The sequence below is a fragment of the Pholcus phalangioides genome, unplaced genomic scaffold, assembly GCF_987345545.1.
Source record: "Pholcus phalangioides strain wild (caught in Gottingen) unplaced genomic scaffold, Ppha-v1.0 ptg000041l_1, whole genome shotgun sequence".
Classification (NCBI taxonomy): Eukaryota; Metazoa; Arthropoda; class Arachnida; order Araneae; family Pholcidae; genus Pholcus; species Pholcus phalangioides.
The window spans coordinates 7,048,996-7,069,175 of record NW_028301627.1 but is presented as its reverse complement, the minus strand read 5'-3'; the positions used below and the strand labels follow the sequence as shown (position 1 = coordinate 7,069,175).

General features: G+C 42.5%; 1 protein-coding gene across 1 annotated transcript in view; it reads left to right on the top strand.

Moving 5' to 3' along the window:
* The window catches only part of LOC149065193 (cell adhesion molecule Dscam1-like), a 67,195-nt gene that overhangs the window by 36,372 nt on the left and 10,643 nt on the right, over nt 1–20,180 (top strand). Inside the window, exons 18-22 of the mRNA XM_089254318.1 lie at nt 6,616–6,783; nt 6,890–6,960; nt 14,398–14,635; nt 17,596–17,691; nt 18,545–18,733. Of these exons, the coding sequence (XP_089110444.1) occupies nt 6,616–6,783; nt 6,890–6,960; nt 14,398–14,635; nt 17,596–17,691; nt 18,545–18,733 (762 nt within the window). The remainder of the gene's footprint in view (nt 1–6,615; nt 6,784–6,889; nt 6,961–14,397; nt 14,636–17,595; nt 17,692–18,544; nt 18,734–20,180) is intronic.

The window sequence follows — 20,180 nt, the reverse complement described above, 5'->3', positions numbered from 1 at the left end:
TATTTTTTATACATTGGGAAGGTATCAATTGAACGTCTTCGAACATCAATCAGGTGTCATTTATACAAGGATGACGTCACTCTCCGCTACCATACGAAGGTTTTTTTACAACTGGCTGTTGCGAAAATATATTTTGGAAAGAGAGAAAAAAATTCAACTGCCCCTGCGGGGAATCGAAAACTTTCGTATGGTAGCGGAGAGTGACGTCATCCTTGTATAAGTCGCCATCTGGGAGCAGCGTCAGCAGTTGTGAGCTTGGCCTGAGTCTGGTCCGGCCGTCCATGTACGGTCCCTTTCAGTGTACGCGAATTCCAAGGAAAGATTGAGAGATTCGGTGCCTGTGTAGTCTAATGCGTTTAGCACTGCATTGGTGAAATTTAATATCTTTACATTGGAAAATGTGAATCGAAATATCTTTGCACGTCTTTAGACATTAGGCAGGTGCATTGAGGCATTCATGAACATTAGGAAGAAGTCTTTTACATATTTTTAGGAGATAAGCAGTTTTCATTAAGATGTCTGAATGTAACATATCTGCATTGAAATTTAACATCTTCACATTTAAAAGTGTGGATCGGAATATCTGTACACGTCTTCAAACATTAGAAAGTTGTCGTTTAGACGTGTTCGAACGTCAAACAGGTGTCATTTTGATGTTTTCCGGCATCGAGCAGATATCATTTAAATATTTATGAACATTAGGCATGAGCGATTTTTGCACGATTTTGCAAGATTCTCAGATATCATTAAGATGTCTTTGAACATTAGCATATTGGCATTGAAATTTAACGTCTTTACATAGAAAAATGTGAATCGAAATATCTTTGTACATCTTCAGACATTAGACAGATGTAAAGACATTCGGACATCAAGCAGATGTGCTGTAAAGATATTCAGACATCAAGCAGATGTCAGAATGTCTTCTTCTAATAGACTTCTTCCGGCATCAAGTAGGTGTGATTTAGACATCTTTGGGCATCAAACATGTGTCATTGAGACATTTATGAACATAAGGCAGAAGTTATTCATACGTTTTTGGGAAATTAGCAGATGCCATTAAGATGTCTGAATATCAGTATATTTTCAATGAAATTTTAACATCTTTGCATTGAAAGTGTGAATGAAAATGTCTCTGCACGTCTTTAGACATTAGAAAGATGTCACGTAATCGTTTCTTTGGACATCAAGCAAGTGTCATTGAAACATTTAGGAGTATTAGGCAGATGTCATTAATATTTTTTGAGAAATTATAGCAGGTGTCATTGAAACATCTATAAACATTAGGCAGATGTCATTGAGACATCTATAAACATTAGGCAAATGTCATTGAGACATCTATAAACATTAGGCAGATGTCATTGAGACATCTATAAACATTAGGCAGATGTCATTGAGACATCTATAAACATTAGGCAGATGTCATTGAGACATCTATAAACATTAGGCAGATGTCATTGAGACATCTATAAACATTAGGCAGATGTCATTGAGACATCTATAAACATTAGGCAGATGTCATTGAGACATCTATAAACATTAGGCAGATGTCATTAATATGTTTTTAGAAATTATAGCAGGTGTCATTGAGACATCTATAAACATTAGGCAGATGTCATTAATATGTTTTGAGAAATTATAGCAGGTGTCATTGAGACATCTATAAACATTAGGCAGATTTCATTAATATGTTTTGAGAAATTATTGCAGGTGTCATTGAGACATCTATAAACATTAGGCAGATGTCATTAATATCTTTTGAAAAATTAGCAGGTGTCATTTAGGTGTCTCTGAACCTTTGGAGGGCGTGTCTTCAATGCATCTCCACACATTAAGCCTGAAAATCTATTAGCATGTTATCAGCAGTTATCAGCATGGTTAACTGCATTCGCGGTAGTTATCGATGCCGATGACGAATAGGGAAAAGTCACTTCTCAATCAACAATTATCGCGTCCGATTCAATTGAATGAATGAAAAACGAATGTAAGATTATACACGACCCCCCTTTTCTGTTCATTGTAACTTTGTGGCGAGATGTCGTTGAGAGAGGATAGGCCATCTCTATCGACGCACGTTCCGAGGCATCCCGTGTACTTTTTTTTTCTTTTCCACGGACGATGACGAACAGCAGCACTAAAGTATCGAAATCGATCGATCGGTGCCGATGACGTCATATGCAGCTAGTACGGACGAGGAGATGACGTCACCGTTTCCGAGACAATGGACACATCCCCCTTTGCCTTGAACGTATCTCTTCTCCACACCCGTTTGCGGTGATCCGTTTGTTATTTTTGTTCTTTTACCACTTCTGTTGTGGCGATCCTTATTGACACAAATACCACGGAGGTACCCGTTGATAATCCCAGTGTGTCTCTCTCTCAATGGAATCTCTTTACGGCATCGGGCATTACAGTCTGAAGAGCACGTTATTGCGATGAATTTCATTGTAAATCATTTCGTTTTGAGCGTCCTCATATACTCGTACGTTTTTGAAATTTCTCTCGTGTCCTCATTTTCAGATTTTCTGAATTGTTTTTCATTTTTTCCGTCTTCACACGCTTTGACCAATCGAAGTAGTAGAGAGAACGAGGATCCAAGTTTCCTCTCAGCTGAGCCACGCATGGATCCAGGGCAATGTATCGGGAGGGGCAATTTATTGTATAGGTTCAGTCTTTTACGGGACAGACTCATTTTTCCCGTATCATTCGGCTTTTAGAAGGTGAAATCGGCCCCATCGATCTCTCTTGATTCCGCGCCTGAGAGCAGGGCATTTACTATTTTATCCGCGGACATACGCGCTCCATCATAGTAGTACGAAGACAGTCCGCAAACAGCTCTAAAAGAACAAAACCACAGCATCCATTTTAAAAATACCGTTGTTCCCTTCGCAAACAGCTAATGAAGTGCAGTAAAAGGGGTGTGGGTTACCCTGGGTCATAATTGATGTTTAATGATTTTTTGGACACTGCTGCCATGAGCATATCATGGGTTTTAGAGTCCTTTTATCGCCTCTGCATTGTACCATGTCTATGTATAAAAGCATAGCTCATTTAAAACAGGTGAACTGGAATCGATCATATACACACCAGGGGTGGCCAACTCTTTTCAGACCGTGCCAGAATCAAGATTATTTTCTACGCCGTGCCCCGCCACGAATATTAGCATGCTGACATGCGTCCCGTTTTTTTCGGGACACGTGAATTTTCTCCGTCCCGGCAAACTATTGTTCGGCTGTCCCCTTATTTTCGTAAAAATGCTCTGTTTGTCGCTCTTTTGAGTTTCAAATTGCTTTCGTTTTTGAGTCATAATTTGGATTACCGCAAAGTAGATTGCGCATGTACGTAGGCCTGTATTGTTGAAAAAAATCTTCATCTTACCTACACACCATGTTGGGAATAGACACCAGAACCTGAGGACTCGGGCGTGTGATTGGGCTTCTCCCTCTCCCCATTAAACTTTGTAAGAGAGCTTAGTGCCTCCCCCAGGAATTCATAGGTATGCTTATTGTATAATACAATTGCTTAGCATGTCCTTCCCTTTCACGTCCAGCAACTATGCCCAAATTGAATAGAAAATCATCACATAGTTATTTTAGGAGTGCGTACCATAGGGGTCATTCAAGTATTACGTCAGCATCGATGGGGGTTCCGATTTGCTGACTTTTGATGTCAAGGGGGGGGGGGTTGGATGATGCTTACGTCATCAACCACCCTTTATATCAAAATATGAAATATTCATAATGGCATCTTATTCGGTGCGCTAAAAACGGAAAAAACTTTTCGATAGTTATTGAGCACCTGAAATAACATTCTCCCTATTGATAAGTCCCCTACGGAGCCACTTTAATGATCTCTAAATGTTTCACGATCCTTTAAGTGCTCTGGAACTGTGCCACGCATCACTCAAGTGATCCGTAATTATGCCACGAATCCCTTAAATAATCTGGAAAATGTTCCGCGGGTAACTTCAGTGATGTAAAACCGCACTGTGGAGGCCGCTTAAGTGCTCTAAAACAGTGACACATGTCACTCAAGGGATCTCTAAATGTGCCACGGATCGTTTACGTGTTCTATAACTGTGTCGCGGGTTACTTAGGTGATCTTTGAGGCCTACTTCAGTGATCTGAAAATGTGTCACGGGCCACTTAGATGCTCTGGAATTGTACCACGGGTCATTTAAGCGATTTGTAAATATGCCGCTTAGTTCATTTTTACAAAATTAGGTTTGAGCGGGGTAAGGTAACCTTCAGGGCCACATTTGGTCTGCGGGTCAAGGGTTTGCCATATATGGCTTAAAGTGTGGGTCGCAATGAATTTTTTAAAGAGAAATTTTGAGTTCTTATCCTTCAAATAGCATTGAAATTAACAGAAATCTATTATAATAGTACATAGTTATTTTCTTTCGAAATTTTAATTTTTTTTCTAAATTTTTTTCTTCTGGGGGGGGGGGGAAGGTGCACAGCCCCCTATGCCCCCCCCTCCCGCGTACGCTTCTGATCCCACCAATATACGTTAGGAGGTAGGGGGCAGTGATGACGAAATTTTTCTAACAAGGGAGAGGGGGGTCAAAAATGGCTAAAGATTTGCTTACGTAATACTTGAACGGCCCCCATACTAAATATGCGTATGGCAGCCTACAAGACAATCATTCATAAGAAAAGGATTGTTCAAAAATTGGAGATGATTGATTAAAAAATGGGCTAGAAAGACTTTGATTTTTTAAAAGCGTTCGCGTGCCATTCCCGATACCATGGCGGGCCGGCCGCGGGTTGGCCACCTCTGATCTACACACTTCATAGGCTGGTAAACAGGAACATCTTCGCAAAAGATTGATGTTTGTACATGCCTAATGTAGAGACAGAACTAGATTCGTTAACCAGCCTATTTTCGAGTGACGTCTTAATGCCACCTGCTTAATGTTTACTGACGTCTCGGTGACAATTGTCATATGTTCAAAAACGTGCAAAAATATTTTTATGTCGTTTTCGCAATGCCCTTACGGTGCCTAGGTAATGTGAAAATGCTTAAATTAAGCATCTTTGAGCGCCATAAAATATCCAAAGATGTCTTGATGGCACTTTTCTAACGCGAATATCCTAATGATACCTGCGTAATGTCCAGAAGTGAAAAAAGTCTTTTGCATGTCAACTAATTAACGTAATGTTCTCACTCTGCCTGCCAGGTGCAAACGTACTAAAATGGTGCTTTTAGTATCATAAAATGTCCAAAGATGTCTTAACAACACCTAAATAATATTAAGACTTCTGTCTGATGTTCATTGATGTGCAGAGAAGTTTTGATGTAGTTTTTGGGATTCAAAGGATGTCCTCACGATACATGGTTTAAGCAAAAACACTTTAATATGACACACACTTTAGGGATAATAAAATGATTAAAGATATCTGAATGACACCTGCCCAGCGACCAAAGATGTCTCGATGAAACTTTACTAACGCGAAAGTCCTAATCACACGTACCCAATATCCATAGACGAACAAAGGCTTTCAAACATCAACTTTTTGGATGAAAAAAATGTCCTCGCTATACATGCCTGGTACGAACTCGCTTGAATGACGGCACTTTTTAGTGTCATAAGATGTCCAAAGACGTCTCAACGTCACCTGCATAATCATGAAAGACGTTTCAATGACACTTGTGTGATGCTAAAAGATGTCTCAGTGACACCTGTCTGACGCTAGACCTCTCAATGAAAGCTGTCTGATAAAACATGACTTGATGACACTTGTCTGAGGATAAAAAATATCTTCATGACACCTGTCTGATAGGTGCGGTTTCATCGAGACGCCTTTTGCTATCTGATGATAAAAGACGTGTCTATGGCACCTGTTTGATGTTGAAAAACATCTCGATGACAACTGTCTGATGCTAAAAGAAATCTCGGTAACACACCTCTGATATTAAAAGACGTGGCCATGACAGCTTTCTGATGATAAAAGACGTTTTCTTGACACCGGTAGGACATCCAAAGACGTCTCGACGACATCTGTCTGATATGAAAACACGTTACGATGACATTAACCTGGCATTAAAGGGCGTTTTAATAATACCTGTGTCATGTGCTAAGAGACGTTCTGATCGGATCAGTATGAGACTTAATGATGTCTCGATGATAAGAGACATCTTGGTAACACCTGTCTGATGCTAAAAGACGTCTTGAGAACGTCTGATGTCGAAATCCCTGTCAGTGACGTCAATGTGATATTAAAAGATATCTCAATGACACCTGTCCGATATTCAAAGGCATGTACGGTACCTATCTTAATTAGAGACATCCGACATTCAACATGAGCGTCTTTGAGAATTTCATAACGCTAAAAGCGTGACTTAAGTTTGAAGACACTTTATTGACTCTTTCAGGGTTGTAAAATTTCCAAAGATAATGACACGTGCTCGATGTACGAAGAGCCGAGGCTTTCGGATGCGATCTGTTCAATACAAAAATGTCAAATGTTCAGCTTTACGCAAACAACTTAAATGACACCTATTTGTCGACCATAACATTCCTGATATTCTCTTCCAGTGTGAAATCTCGGTATGGATCTTGCTTAGATGTCCATGTCCTGTACTATTAACCTTATCATTAATTGTTTTTTCAAGGAGGGACACCCCACAGGCTTCACGAACTCGCTGTCCCAAGCAGTCAGATATCGGCTCTCCTAAAGGACCTGCAACCTGGAGCGACCTACGTCCTTAAAGTGGTCGCCGAGAACTCTGTCGGAAGAGGGGAACCGTCAGACGCTGCGTCTTTTACGACCGGAGAGGAAGGTTAGCATACTGCGATTGTGCCATTCTTCATGTTGATGGTGATGTTACAATCATCATTGGGCTTGCCAGACTATACATGTCTTCATTTGTTTTGTGTTTTTTCCAGAACCAGGAGCACCTCCAGCGGACATCATTGCCGAGCCGAGAGGATCTTCGACGATCCGAGTGTCCTGGAAAGTAAGTTTGGAATACGTTATGACAGTGTACTTCAGCCTTTTTTTTTATAAGTAGGGACCACATGGCCCCCACAAGGTTGCACCTGACAGGGCTGCAGCTCGGGGGTCCCGAGAAGAGTCATTTTTTTCACATTGTGGAGGGGCCCGGTCCTAGCTTAGGAGCCCTTTCTCTGGCATATATTAGCTATGACGAACCAAGAAAAAAATTGAATAATCTCATGGACCGGCGGTAATTAGATAAATAAGTTGCGGACCAGCAAAAAAATATAGTCGACGCTCGTTATAACGACCCCCATCGTTCCATGGGGAAAACTGACATTATATTGGGCGTTCGTTACATCGAAATGTAAACATATAGGGTACTTTTTTTATGTGGAAAGCATTTGTGGGACTTATCCTACCGGTCGTTGTAATGGAACGATCGTTATAACGAGTGTCGACTGTAATTGTGCGAAATGGTTCGCGGACAGTCAAAAAATGAATGAATGGGCGAAATAATTTGAGGACCGCCAGAAAAAAGAGAAGGAATAATTCACAGACTGGCAGAAAATTAATAAAAAAATGGGGGAAATAATTTGCGGACAGGCAAGAAATATTTATACGTAGGAGTCATAATTTACGGACTGTGGCAAATAAAATAAATACCGTAAATAGGCGAAATAATTTGAGGACGGAAAGAAATTGATAATTGGGATAAATTATTTGTGGACTGGCAAAAGATTAATAAATGGGAGAAATAATTTGTGGATGGCAAGAAATTGATAATATATTGGGAGAAATAATTTGCGGACTGGCAAAAGATTAATAAATGGGAGAAATAATTTGTGGATGGCAAGAAATTGATAATATATTGGGAGAAATAATTTGCGGACTGGCAAAAGATTAATAAATGGGAGAAATAATTTGTGGATGGCAAGAAATTGATAATATATTGGGAGAAATAATTTGTGGATGGCAAGAAATTGATAATATATTGGGAGAAATAATTTGCGGACTGGCAAAAGATTAATAAATGGGAGAAATAATTTGTGGATGGCAAGAAATTGATAATATATTGGGAGAAATAATTTGCGGACTGGCAAAAGATTAATAAATGGGAGAAATAATTTGTGGATGGCAAGAAATTGATAATATATTGGGAGAAATAATTTGCGGACTGGCAAAAAATAAATAAATGGGAGAAATAATTAATGGTAGGAAAAAATGAATACCTGGGAGAAATAATTTGCGGACGGATAAAAAAATAATTGTGAGAAATGATTTTAGGAAACGTTTTGGAGAAAAATTTCTAGGATAATTAATTAATTTTTCGGAGCAATAATATTTGCGGACTGGCAAAACATTTACAGTAATAATCCTTAGACCTGCTAACGGCAAAAACGGCGTGATAGTTAAAATTGAAGCTGAAATTATTTAAATACGCTATATGAATTATTCAAATTTCTTGCGGACCGGCGGTCGAGTAACACTGCGTTATGGAACCATTAATCCTCAGCGTGCTGCCATCATCCAAAGGTGGTCAGCGTAGCAGCGTGTATGTAACTACAGTGAAACTTCCATAGGCGGTCACCTCTATTCTCCGGCCAACTTCCCTTCGTGACCAGTTTTTCTCGGAAGGGACAATGCGCTCCATGTACGTAATACGAAAATCGCCCCCCTATTCCGCGGCCACCTCCGTATGCGGTCAGCGGCCAACCTATCCGCGGCCACTTCCTTATAGATAAGAATTGAAAAAAGAATTCATTCAGAGCTGGTAGTTCACTTTGTATAACTTTATAATCTTTATTACACATCAGTAGAACTCGGAAGTTCAAGCAAAATGCCATTTTTTTTACCTATTTTCAAACTTTTTTTGGTAAAAATGCCGTTATTTGAAATATTCGGGCGCTATAAATGCCTATTTTAACATATTTTTAAGTTTATTAGTGAATTTCAAAGGCCATATAATCTGTAAAACTTGGATATTTTGAGCATTGAGAACTTCAAAAGAATTTGCTCTTTTCAAAATTTTCCAACTCTCAGTATATTTATTATCATCAGAAAGCCCCCCTCGACCGCTTAAAGATCCATTTAGGGGCCATTATTACGTAAGCATATTTTCAGCCATTTTTGACTCCCCCTCCCCCCTTGTCAGCAAAACACTCACCCCCCCCCCCCGTCAGCAGCTTAGAATGTTTCATATCTTCAAAAAGGGGTGGTTGATGACGTAAGCCACCTTCAAACCCCCCTCCTCCCCCCTTGTCATCAAAAGTCAGCAAATCCGAACCCCCCCCCCCCCCCGATGCTGACGTAATACTTGAATGGCCCCTTAGAAGCAAATAATGATTTGAAAGATTGGTGCTGCCATGCATTAACTTTGCTTTGGCCGGATGGCATTAGACATGAAGGAATTTGTTTCACATGAACGCAGCCCCAGTTATAAAAGCAGAGGGAAATTAGAAATTTTTATTTGTCCACATGTGCTTCACATAATGTCTCGCTCAGGCATTGGGCTGCATTGCATGTGTATAGTGGACCGATGATTGTCCCAAGAGGTCATAAATTGACGTTATGGCTCACACAAGACGGGGTAGGAGCAGAAAGGGCTCTGGGGGCCCATATTGTTTTGATCTTGTTTTTTGGACCATAAATGCACTGTAAACCATGGCTATTTATTAAACATACATATTCAGTTTTCGATTAAATTGAGCAGAGTCGCCCTCAGGGGTTTGTGACAGATGCGGCCACACAGGGCCCCCTCGCGCTTGAAGGAGTCTCGCATATGTGGCAATATAAAAGACGTTGAATTTTTTTTAGAAAAATACAAGATGGCCATGGTATTCAACTATAGAAATGATAATGATTATTCAAAATGATACGACAAATAAACGAGAATCATTCGCAACTCGAGATAGCTCCACAGATCATTATCCCTACCGACCCCGCTTCTGGTAATGGTGGCCCTGGAATTGGCCTAATCCTGAGGGTCTAGCAAATTTTTTTTTTTTGGGGCTTGAACTCAATCTATAACATGGACAACTATGCAGTTGTTATGAACTACATAGAACAATGGACGGATTAAGAGGAACCAATTTTTGTTTTGAGCTAATTTTTATTATTAAGCTAATTTTTGGACTCAAAAATAATAAATGCCTTTTTAGTGCCTATTTTAGGCATTTTTAGTGCCTTTTTGCCAGCCTATTTCGATCATTTTTAGTGCCTAAACTTCCCGGCTCTAAACACATCAGCATAAATACCTTTTCCGATTTTTTGTTTGACACTATCAGGCTGGAAACATTTGTAAATAGCGTGGCAAAATGCTAATGCTATATGTTTGCTGCTAGCTGGTGAGACAGTTTAAAATTTTGCTCCCCCCGGGGGGAGACTTAAACCAGACAAAAATAACCTATAACTTTTACTGGATAGGTAAAGGATGTGGAAATTCAGGCTTTGTGGACAATTTCTTCACTTTTTAACGTGAAGACATTCGGTAGAACGACAGTGAGGGAGCAAAAGAAATGTGAGGAGAGAAACATGTACAGTACTTGCTATAAAGAAAGAATAGATCCCTGATAATACACAGATTCACGGGGCTTGATGCACGGTCTTCCATGCTTTCCTATGGGAAAAAATCTCCTTTCGTTAAGGAACATTTAAAAATTTCCTATTCGCTTTAGAGACACTCAATTTCGTTTTCTCAAATGCTATGGATATTTTTATGCAATTTGACACGAGCATTTGGGATTTTAATTGTTGGTTATTTTTCCCCCCCCCCCCGAATTTTAACTTCAACAGCATGCAACTTTTTCAAAAATCACCAAAATTTACCCATATTTTGTGCCATAAAATATTTTTAAATAATTTTGATAAAAAAATCCTCATGTTAAAGTATGTAGCGCCATAGTGTTGAGAGCAGTTTATATTAAAATATTTTTAAAATAATATACAGGGTAGTTCAAAAACTTGAACACAGTTAGATGCAGAAAATTTCGTAGTACAGGACGTCCATAATTAAAAGACCCCGTTTTAAAGTAGCCTACAGGCGAAACCAGTCATCAGAAAAGTGTGAAATTTTGTGGACTTCATGGGGGGGAAATTAGTTGCAAATGTCGCCACCAGGGGACGTTTCCACTTTGAATACCTGTAGTAAACACGTGAATTTATGTGATGTCACGCAGCAGCTGTTACAAAACCTAGAAACATTCGCGGAGATCTTGGTTCTCGATATGTTTGTTGCTCACAATGACGATAAGTTTACGAGATGGCACTCAACAGCAATTCCGCAGTGACTGCTCTATGGAAATATCGGACTTAGAGAATTCGAAAAGGTCCAATGAATATTAAAAACCTTCGGAGTATGAGAACGAAATTTGAGTGATGTGAAACAGCCGCGGCTAACTTGATGTGAAACTGTGCCGCAGCTAACTGGAGGATGTGAAACTGTGCCGCAGCTAACTGGAGGATGTGAAACTGTTAACTCGAGGAAGTGAAACTGTTAACTCGAGGATGTGAAACTGTGCCGCGGCTAACTCGAGGATGTGAAACTGTGCCGCGGCTAACTCGAGGATGTGAAACTGTGCCGCAGCTAACTGGAGGATGTGAAACTTAACTCGAGGAAGTGAAACTGTTAACTCGAGGATGTGAAACTGTGCCGCGGCTAACTCGAGGATGTGAAACTGTGCTGCGGCTAACTTGAGTAGTGTGGAATTGCACCGTGGGACGTTTAAGAGCTCCGAAACTGCACCGCTAACCGCTCAAGTCCTCTGGAACCGCGTCGCTGGTCGCTCAAGTGACCTTTAAATACGCCGCTCTTAGTTCGTTTTTACAAAATTACGTTTGAGATCGCGGGCCTTTTCAGATGACTCCGACGGTCGCATTTGGCCCACGGGCCACGCGTATTTATTACGTAGTCAAATCATCGATCGAATAAGGATTGCGAATCGGTTAAAAGAACGTACCAGTATATGGATCACCATCCATCAAGAGCGGTTAATTCTGGAAAGTGGTTGCGGTTGAACCTTAAATGGGATCACGCGATTCCACCCAGAAAGATTTGAAAAAAAAAAAAGAAACCGCCGGTTAATATTTCTGGATGCGAGTGTCGATTAATCACGCACGTACAGCGCGTGCGTCCATCGAGAGCAATTCTCTGGGTCCTTGGCTCGTATCCAAGCTGTGTTTATATCTCGGCTCTTTTTTTTGTTGTTGTTGTGGGAAGCTCACCAGATGGCGTTGGCAGGTTGCCCGTTCCGCGCGCGAGTGTGTGGTCATTTCTTTTATCACCCCTCCTTTCTTTACACTTACATGAAAATTTGCATTTCCTCCCTTCAAATAAATCCGCGGATGCCTTATGGCATCCTATACGTACAATTTTGACGTGCGGCTACGCTCATTGGCCGAGATCGCTATTACGTCACTAAAAGACGAGGCGGGGCTAAAGATATAAGGGGTTTGCAATGCTTCATTATACAGATACAGGGTGTCCTGTAACTGCTAGTAGGGCCTTATATCTCACCAATCGTCCGTCGTAGAGGTACGATTCCAATTTAAGAAATGCTCGACAGGCGATCAAAAGTCACCAGTTTTGAGAGTGAAAATACAGTGTGTAACAAAAGAAAAAAAAATCTAAATCTTTACGCGGTCTTGCTGTCCTCTAACTTCCAATCAGAAAGTTGTTTCCCTGTCTCTCCTGACGACAACAGAAGAATTCCAGGTCTCTTAAGTGCAATATTTACAGAGATATTCGAATTCGGAAAACGGAGGAAATTTGGGAAGAACAGTGTTAAGTGCGAAAAAACCGTTTTGCCCGCATTTAAAGCGGTTCTTTCTCAAATTTCTTCGGTTCTTTGGATTCCAATATTTCTTTGAATATTGCACTTAAGAGACCTGGAATTCTTCTGTTGTCCTCAGGAGAGACAGTGGAACAACTTTCTCATTGGAAGTTAGAGGACAGCAAGACCGCGTAAAGATTAAGATTTTTCTTTTCTTTTGTTACACACTGTATTTTCAAAACTGGTACAGGGTAGTTTTTTTGAACGCCTGTCGAGCATTTTTTAAATTGAAACTATATCTCAATGACGGATGGTTGATGAGATAAAGGCCGCTTTAACACTTACAGGACACCCTGTATATTGCTGTAAATGTGATAAATCGATCTTTTGCATGATTGCCAATCGTCTCCGTAAATTTAATAAATTTGACAGCTTTTGACAAGAAATTTGGATTATACCTCTACTTAATGAATCAGTGATAAATGTAATAAACATATCCTAACCTAAAAGGATAGAGGAGCTTTACCTGAAAAACCCCTCAACCTGAGCAGTTGGAATCTTTGGTGAGTCCCCGGACCAGACTTTTCAAGCCCGCCCCCCCCCAATAGTGAATATATATAGCGTATAAAAAGAAAAATTTCAGAACCATTCCGGGTACCAGGGCTGCAGCCCTGTCAACCTTACCCTTGGGGGGGGGGGGGCATGACAATAGTACTACACAGTAATAGTTCAATTACTGCGTAACATTTTAGTCAGTCTACATTGAAAACAAATCATCATTAAGGACATGCTATTGAAATAGCGTGATTAATGACATAGCTTTCGATTTCATTTCAAATTGAAAACACCATTATCTCGCCTGAAGTCTTTCTCCCCCCCCCCTCCCCGCGTGCGTACTCCAGTGGTAACTGGAAGAGTAACAGCAAAAATTTCCGGATGCAAGAATCAGCCACTTATAAGAATCAAAATGGTTGAACGAAACATGATTCTTATAAGCGGTGGCTACTGTACCTGCGAAACACAGAGACAAATAGATTGAAATTTCACTGAATTTTTATTCAAATGTTCAGAAATACTTGTAACCACATATTCTTTTGAACTAAATATTTCAATAATTATTAAAAATAAAACTAGCCGGGCTTTGGCGGTAACATATATACGAAGAAAGCAAAGGCAAAGATTGTGATTGAAAGAAAAAGCAGAAGGTGGGCGTTAACGCCCCTCTGGAGGGTGATAGAATGCTCCAGGGGGGCGGTAGAAGCTATGGGTATAACATAGGATCCTATGGGTCAGATTGCGTTGGGGAGGGGGCGATGGGAGAAAACAAATTTCTGAAGAAGGGGGCGGTGGGACAAAAAGGTTGGGAGAAACTATGGGATAGAGGGTTATTATGGATAATTTCCAAGCTTCACGATGGTGACGAGGTAGAAAAGAAACCACAGAAAACTTGTTTGAATTTATTGCATTCATGTTTGGACGTAATATTACGCCCGTGATGGTAAATATCGTCACGCTAATGCAACAGCAACTTGATTCACGCGATATTTGATTGCATCTGATTGCATTTTAGCACCAAGAACGTTCTTGAAAGCAAAACTTGCCGGAAAATGTTCCGTGTCGTTGTAGTCGAGTCCGTGACTGCATATGCCGAACTAATGTGGATTTTATTTCATTTTGCTGTAACGCAGCCTCCACCAAAGGACAGCTGGAACGGCGAACTCAAGGGCTACTACGTCGGGTACAAGGTCCGAGACTCCATCCAGCCCTACTCGTACAAGACGACGGACTTCGTGCCGGAGACCCAGCAGGAATTCTTCTTGGGCAATCTTCTGAAGGCCTCCGACTACAGCGTCGTGGTGAAGTCCTTCAACTCGGCTGGGAGCGGACCGCCGTCCCACGAGATGTATGTCAGGACCCTGGATGGAGGTAAGTGTCGCTGAATGAGGACAACCATGGGTGGACCCCTAACGAGGTTCTAACATCCACAATCCCCCAAGACATCAATCACTGATGTGGGTAAATCGTACCTTCGACGAGAGAGTCACGGGTGAGGTGAACGATGCCTAATGCCTAAGAGTCGCTGGTGACCACTAGGGCAAGGTAACCATGGGTAAATCATGTCTGGGGGAACATGTTTGTGATCACTGGGGCTAGATGTCCGTGGGTTAATCTTAGCTGGGAAAAAATACAAGATTTGATTGATTACTAGGACAATATGGCCGAGATTGATCTTATCGCAACGCAAGAGAGCCGTGGTTGAGGGTTTGTGGTGATGGATTGCTAGTGCTCACTAGTTCAAGCGAGCCGTGGGTGAATTACGGTTAGGTCAAATGGGTCGCTAGTGATGAATTGGGAGCGAGAGAACCGTGTGCAAATAATGGCAAAGGTGGAGGAGATCCCAGTGATCGCCTTTGCCGAAGCGATCACTGGGATCTCCTATAAGAGTCATGGATAAATGACAGCTACAGCAAAGGGTTGCTAGTCATCACTATATCGAAAAAGCCGTGGTAAACGAGATGTAGCAAATGAGGTCTCTGGTGATCACTAGAACAGAAGCCGAGGGTATATAATGACTAGGGCAAGAGTCATGGGTAAATGATGGCTTGGTCGCTAGTGAGCATTAGAGTGGGAACCATGGGCAGAGGATCGCAAGTGATCACGGCCGCGTTAGACCAGTGTGTAAATAATGGCTAAGGCGAAAGAGTCACTAGCAATCACAAAGGTGGTGGAGCTTTCATCACCTGTAAGAGATGGCTAAGGCAAAAAAGTCGCGAATGATCATTTGCCAGGGAGAGTGAGAGTAAATTTCGGCTAGGGCAGGGCTCTCAAGCGTTTTTCTCCCGTGGCTCCCCTTCCACTGATCAACGCTCATTCGCGGCTCCCTACAGCAGTTTAACAAAAAAAAAAAACTCTTCGAAATATCATTGTCAGGGCCACCAATCACTCCGCGGCACACCGTTTGTGAACCCCTGGGCTAGAGGTCATTGAGGCTTCGAATTCGGGGCCTCGTTGACGACGATGGCGATAGCAGCCTCCAAAATAGATTATTCGCTAGCCATTGTTCCCAATCGAGAAGTCACGGCCTTGACGAGGCGATTCCTCAGACAAAAAAAATGGCGTTCATTAACCCCTGGTTCGTTTAGCGCGGGGTCGGGCTCTAAGTGGATCGCGACTTGACCGATGAGGATTCACTTTCAACGGTTCCAGTGGACCGTGAGAAGAATCGCGTGACACATGCGTGTCCTACTTGCGAGACTTGAAGAGTCACTTTCCCCCCGGATAACCTTGGACGTGCCTACCGTCCCTCCCTGTCTATGGCACTCACCAGAAGATGGATATCATCATTTCCATGGGCATTTTCGTGCGCCATGCTCCAACAAATATGTATTCATGTTGCTTTAATGAGGTGTTGTGCGTGATGAGAATGGTTGTTAGTCAACAAATTGGCTCAGTTAAAAGGAGAAAGTTGCCAATCCCTTAACCTGAATTCCACGCGTTAGTTTTCAGGGGAACGCTAAGCAGAGGCTCCGGCGTCGATCGCTGTCCCGTATTTACGTGACTCAAGAAGAAAAACTGTCCTGGTATTTCGTGGGGCATCATGTCATTCATTGATTGGATCAGTGTTTCCCAAAGTGGGCAATATCGCCCTCTGGTGGGCGATGGAATGGTCTTGGGGAGGGGGAGGCGATAGAAGCTCCGGATTTTATACAGGATATTATATGGGTTCGCTTGAGTTAGGGGGCGATGAGAGAAAAAAACATTTATGAAGAAGGGGACGATGGAATCAAAAGTTTGGGAAACTATGGATTAGATCATGGGTCTAGGTAATCTGACTAGGCTTTCGTTTCTTACTTTCAAACCGAGCACATTCCGATCCCATCGTCATATACACAGAGACCAGCAGGCCTATAATGATACAATTCTTCGATCATCACACTTCGCTCATAGTTAGAAAAAGTGACGGCAGATGGCAGCACTGCGCATAACAAGCATTACGCAGGAACAAACTTCGCGTTAGTTTCACAGCACGCGCGCGCACATTCTGGTGGATGCCAATTCGTTAGAAATTCCGTAGAGGAATGTTTACGAGGTGCATGTACGGTTAGGTAGTAGTAGTGCCTTCGGAGCTTGAGAATCGTTGAGAAAATTCTTTATTCAAGGGAAAAGGAAGTCACATGGCACAAGATCGGGGAGGGGGGTAAGCTGGTTTTGAAAGTATAGGTATGTTTTTGACAAGTGATCTGACGATAGGTAATTATCCCCCCCCCCCCACAATGCCTCAGAAAACCAAATCTTCACTTACCCATGAATGCTCTTGGTCAAGCTTGCAGGACCACCCAAAGACCCCCCCCCCCGGCCAAGCCTAGGCCGAGGAGGTGTGTCATCAATACTTCACTTTCATTTACGTTGTTCTGGAACTTGTCCGGAAAATTCACCGACAGTTCCACACGAAGCTTCCGTGAGCGTGTGAGCGAACGAAATAGGGAATGAGTGAGCTACTGAGTCCGTGAGTGAGTGACGCGGGTGAGTGAGAAAGCGAGTGAGTGTGCAAGTGGGTGAGTGAGGGAGTGAGCAAGCGAGCTACCGAGTCCGTGAGCGAACTCACTCACCTCTCTCGCTCACGAACTCGGTAGCTTCATGACGAACTGTTGTCGGTGAATTGCTGGTCGGTAAATTTTCCTAGCGGTGAATTGTTGTCGGTGAATTTTCCGGCAGTGAATTGTTGGCGGTGGATTTTCCGTAAACAGGTTCTGAAACACATTCACGGACTGTATTAAACTCTCTGACTGGAAGTTGAGGGGTTGTTCGTATTATTGTTCAAATTGCTTCCGCCATGTTTGATTCAATACAGTGCAGCTACTTTCATGGACATTTCTATTTTACAGATTTGCCACCAGCGCCATCTATATACGTTGCAGACACTTCTCCGACGTCAGTCAGCCTTAAGTGGAATACGAGAAAGATCGACAACATTCTTTCAGGTAAACACAATCATTCAATGAAGCTGAGAACCACAGCCTGGTCCAGTACTTTCCAAGGCTGGTCTTCGGCGAGTTGTGTTGTCTCTGCACTATTGTCAATGGTAAATGCTCGAGGCTGGTAGGTATTGAACGGCTGGTCGAAGAGAAGGACCAGTACGTACCAGCTTCCCCCCCGATTCAAAGAAACCGCCTTCGTTCCCGATCTTCCAATCCGCCAACAATCACAACACGGGAGTATGCTTAGAGAGTACTCTGAAAGCAAATATTCGCCAAGGAACATTGCGTGACCTACGTGAGTGACACGTATTATTTTCGAAGGTCACGGTCAGACTGGGTCAGTCGATGGTGTCACCAAGTCACTGTGCGAATATTTGCTTCTACAAAACTCTCCAAGGATACTCATTGTGACTCTGTTGGCGTTAAAACACCAGAAGTCTCATTGCAAATATTCGACAATCAAGTACCAGCGGCACGTACCAGTAGGTTGTCTACACACTGACCCAGCCTAGCCCAATGTTTCTTGGCGAATATTTGCTGTTAGAACACTCTCCAAGCATACATCCGCGCTTTGGCTGCTGGCGTTCTTCAACCCGTGTGGGGCCAAATGGAAGATTAGGAAGGAAGGTGGCTTCTTTAACTTAGGGGTGGAAGCTGGAACGTAGGCTACTGGTCCTTCTCTTCGACCAACCTTCAACATTTGACGACCATTGTCAATGCTGTAGCGGCCACACTACTCATCGATGACCAACCTTGAAACGTATTGGGCCAATCTGGACTCGAGTGTGGCCTCGGCTTAAGGCAATGTTTCATTGTTGTGTTCAGAGGCTACAATACATGATTGATTCCATTGCAGGGTACACCGTCTACTTCAGAGAAGAGAACGGGCCATGGCAGGAAGTCGCCGTTGTCGCCCCCGAGGACAACGCCTACGTACTGACCGCCCTGCAGCCTGGTAAACTGTACCAGATCTACGTCACTGCTACGAACCAGTATGGCAGAGGCGATCCCAGCGAGATCATCGCCATCAAGACCGGAGAGAATGGTAAGTGGAACCAGTTGGTGGATTTATGGTTTTTTGGCCCGGGGGGTCCATATAAATTTTGCCGCCCTTCTTCCTTTTCAGTCTAATTTTGTTACCCATTAATCGAATTTGCCGCCCTTTGAACTTCAAACCCTCGGCCATACATGCTCAACCCGTGGACCACGGGCCTAATGTAGCCAAGGAGTCATTTAATGTGGCCGCGACCTCAAACTTGATTTTGTAGAAATGAACTAAGCAGTACATAACCAGATTAATGAAGTGACATGCGGCACATTTACAAATCAATTAAATGACCTGAGGTTATATACTGTTCTAGATCACTCAAGTGGCTCGCGGCACAGTCTTACCCCACTTAAAAGACGCATGGCACATTTCCAGATCATTCAAGTGACCTGCGGGACATTTTCAGATCACTTGAGTGACCTGAAGCGCTGTTTCAGATCACTTGAGTTGCCCTAGCAACAACAATCCACATCATTTGAGTGGCCCGATTTTTTATAGATCACTTATGTGGCCCGCGACACGTTTGAAATCAATGAAATGGCCCGCACTCTTCAAAAGGAGCACCCTGTCCCAGGCTATAGCCCACTCTCCTCCCTTCACGTGAATACGCCTCTGTGTCTGAGTCACTCATTCGGATTAATATTCTTCACTAATATTCTTCCCACTCTGATCACTGTCTGGTTGCTCACTGACCTGGTCTTTTATTCTCTGGATCAAGCTTTTGGTCATTCCCATGCTTGCTCACCTAATTTGGCCCTCACTCTTTAGGTGACACTTTTGGTCACACACATGATTTTAAATTCTTGACCACTCTTTTAGCCACACACTGACCTGGTCCGTACTCTATAGGTCACGCCTTTGGTCATTAGCATGCTTACATACTTTTGGTCAATCTGTTCGGATCGGTGAACTGGTCCCTTACCTTACTCTCTAGGTCACACTTGTGGTCACACACACGTTTCTACATTCTTGGTCATTCGCTGACCTGGTCTTTCACTCTAGGTCGAGCTGTCGGTCATTCACATACTTGCACACTACTGATCAACTTTCACACTTCTGGTCACACATTGAACTGACCCTTCACTCTCTAGGTCACAGTTTTGGTTTTTCACTAATCTGGGCTCTTTTTTTAGTCACTAACATGCTTGCACACTCTCTAGGTCACTCTTTTGATCGCTCACTGATCTGATCCCTCGCTCTCTAAGTAGAGGTGCATTTAATGATTTCACCACCCTCTTCTTCCATTATATTCTAATTTTCTTGACCACTCATTGATCAAATTTGTCACCCCTCTTCCGAACTTGCCGCCCCGGGCAATAGGCCCGTTTGGCCTCCCTCCCTGTAAAATAAGCTTCTGGTGCCAAATACGATTCCTTCGCCAAGAGTCACAGAAAACCCCATCAAGGAAAATGTCTAGCGCGTGTAACAGGATACAGATAATAAC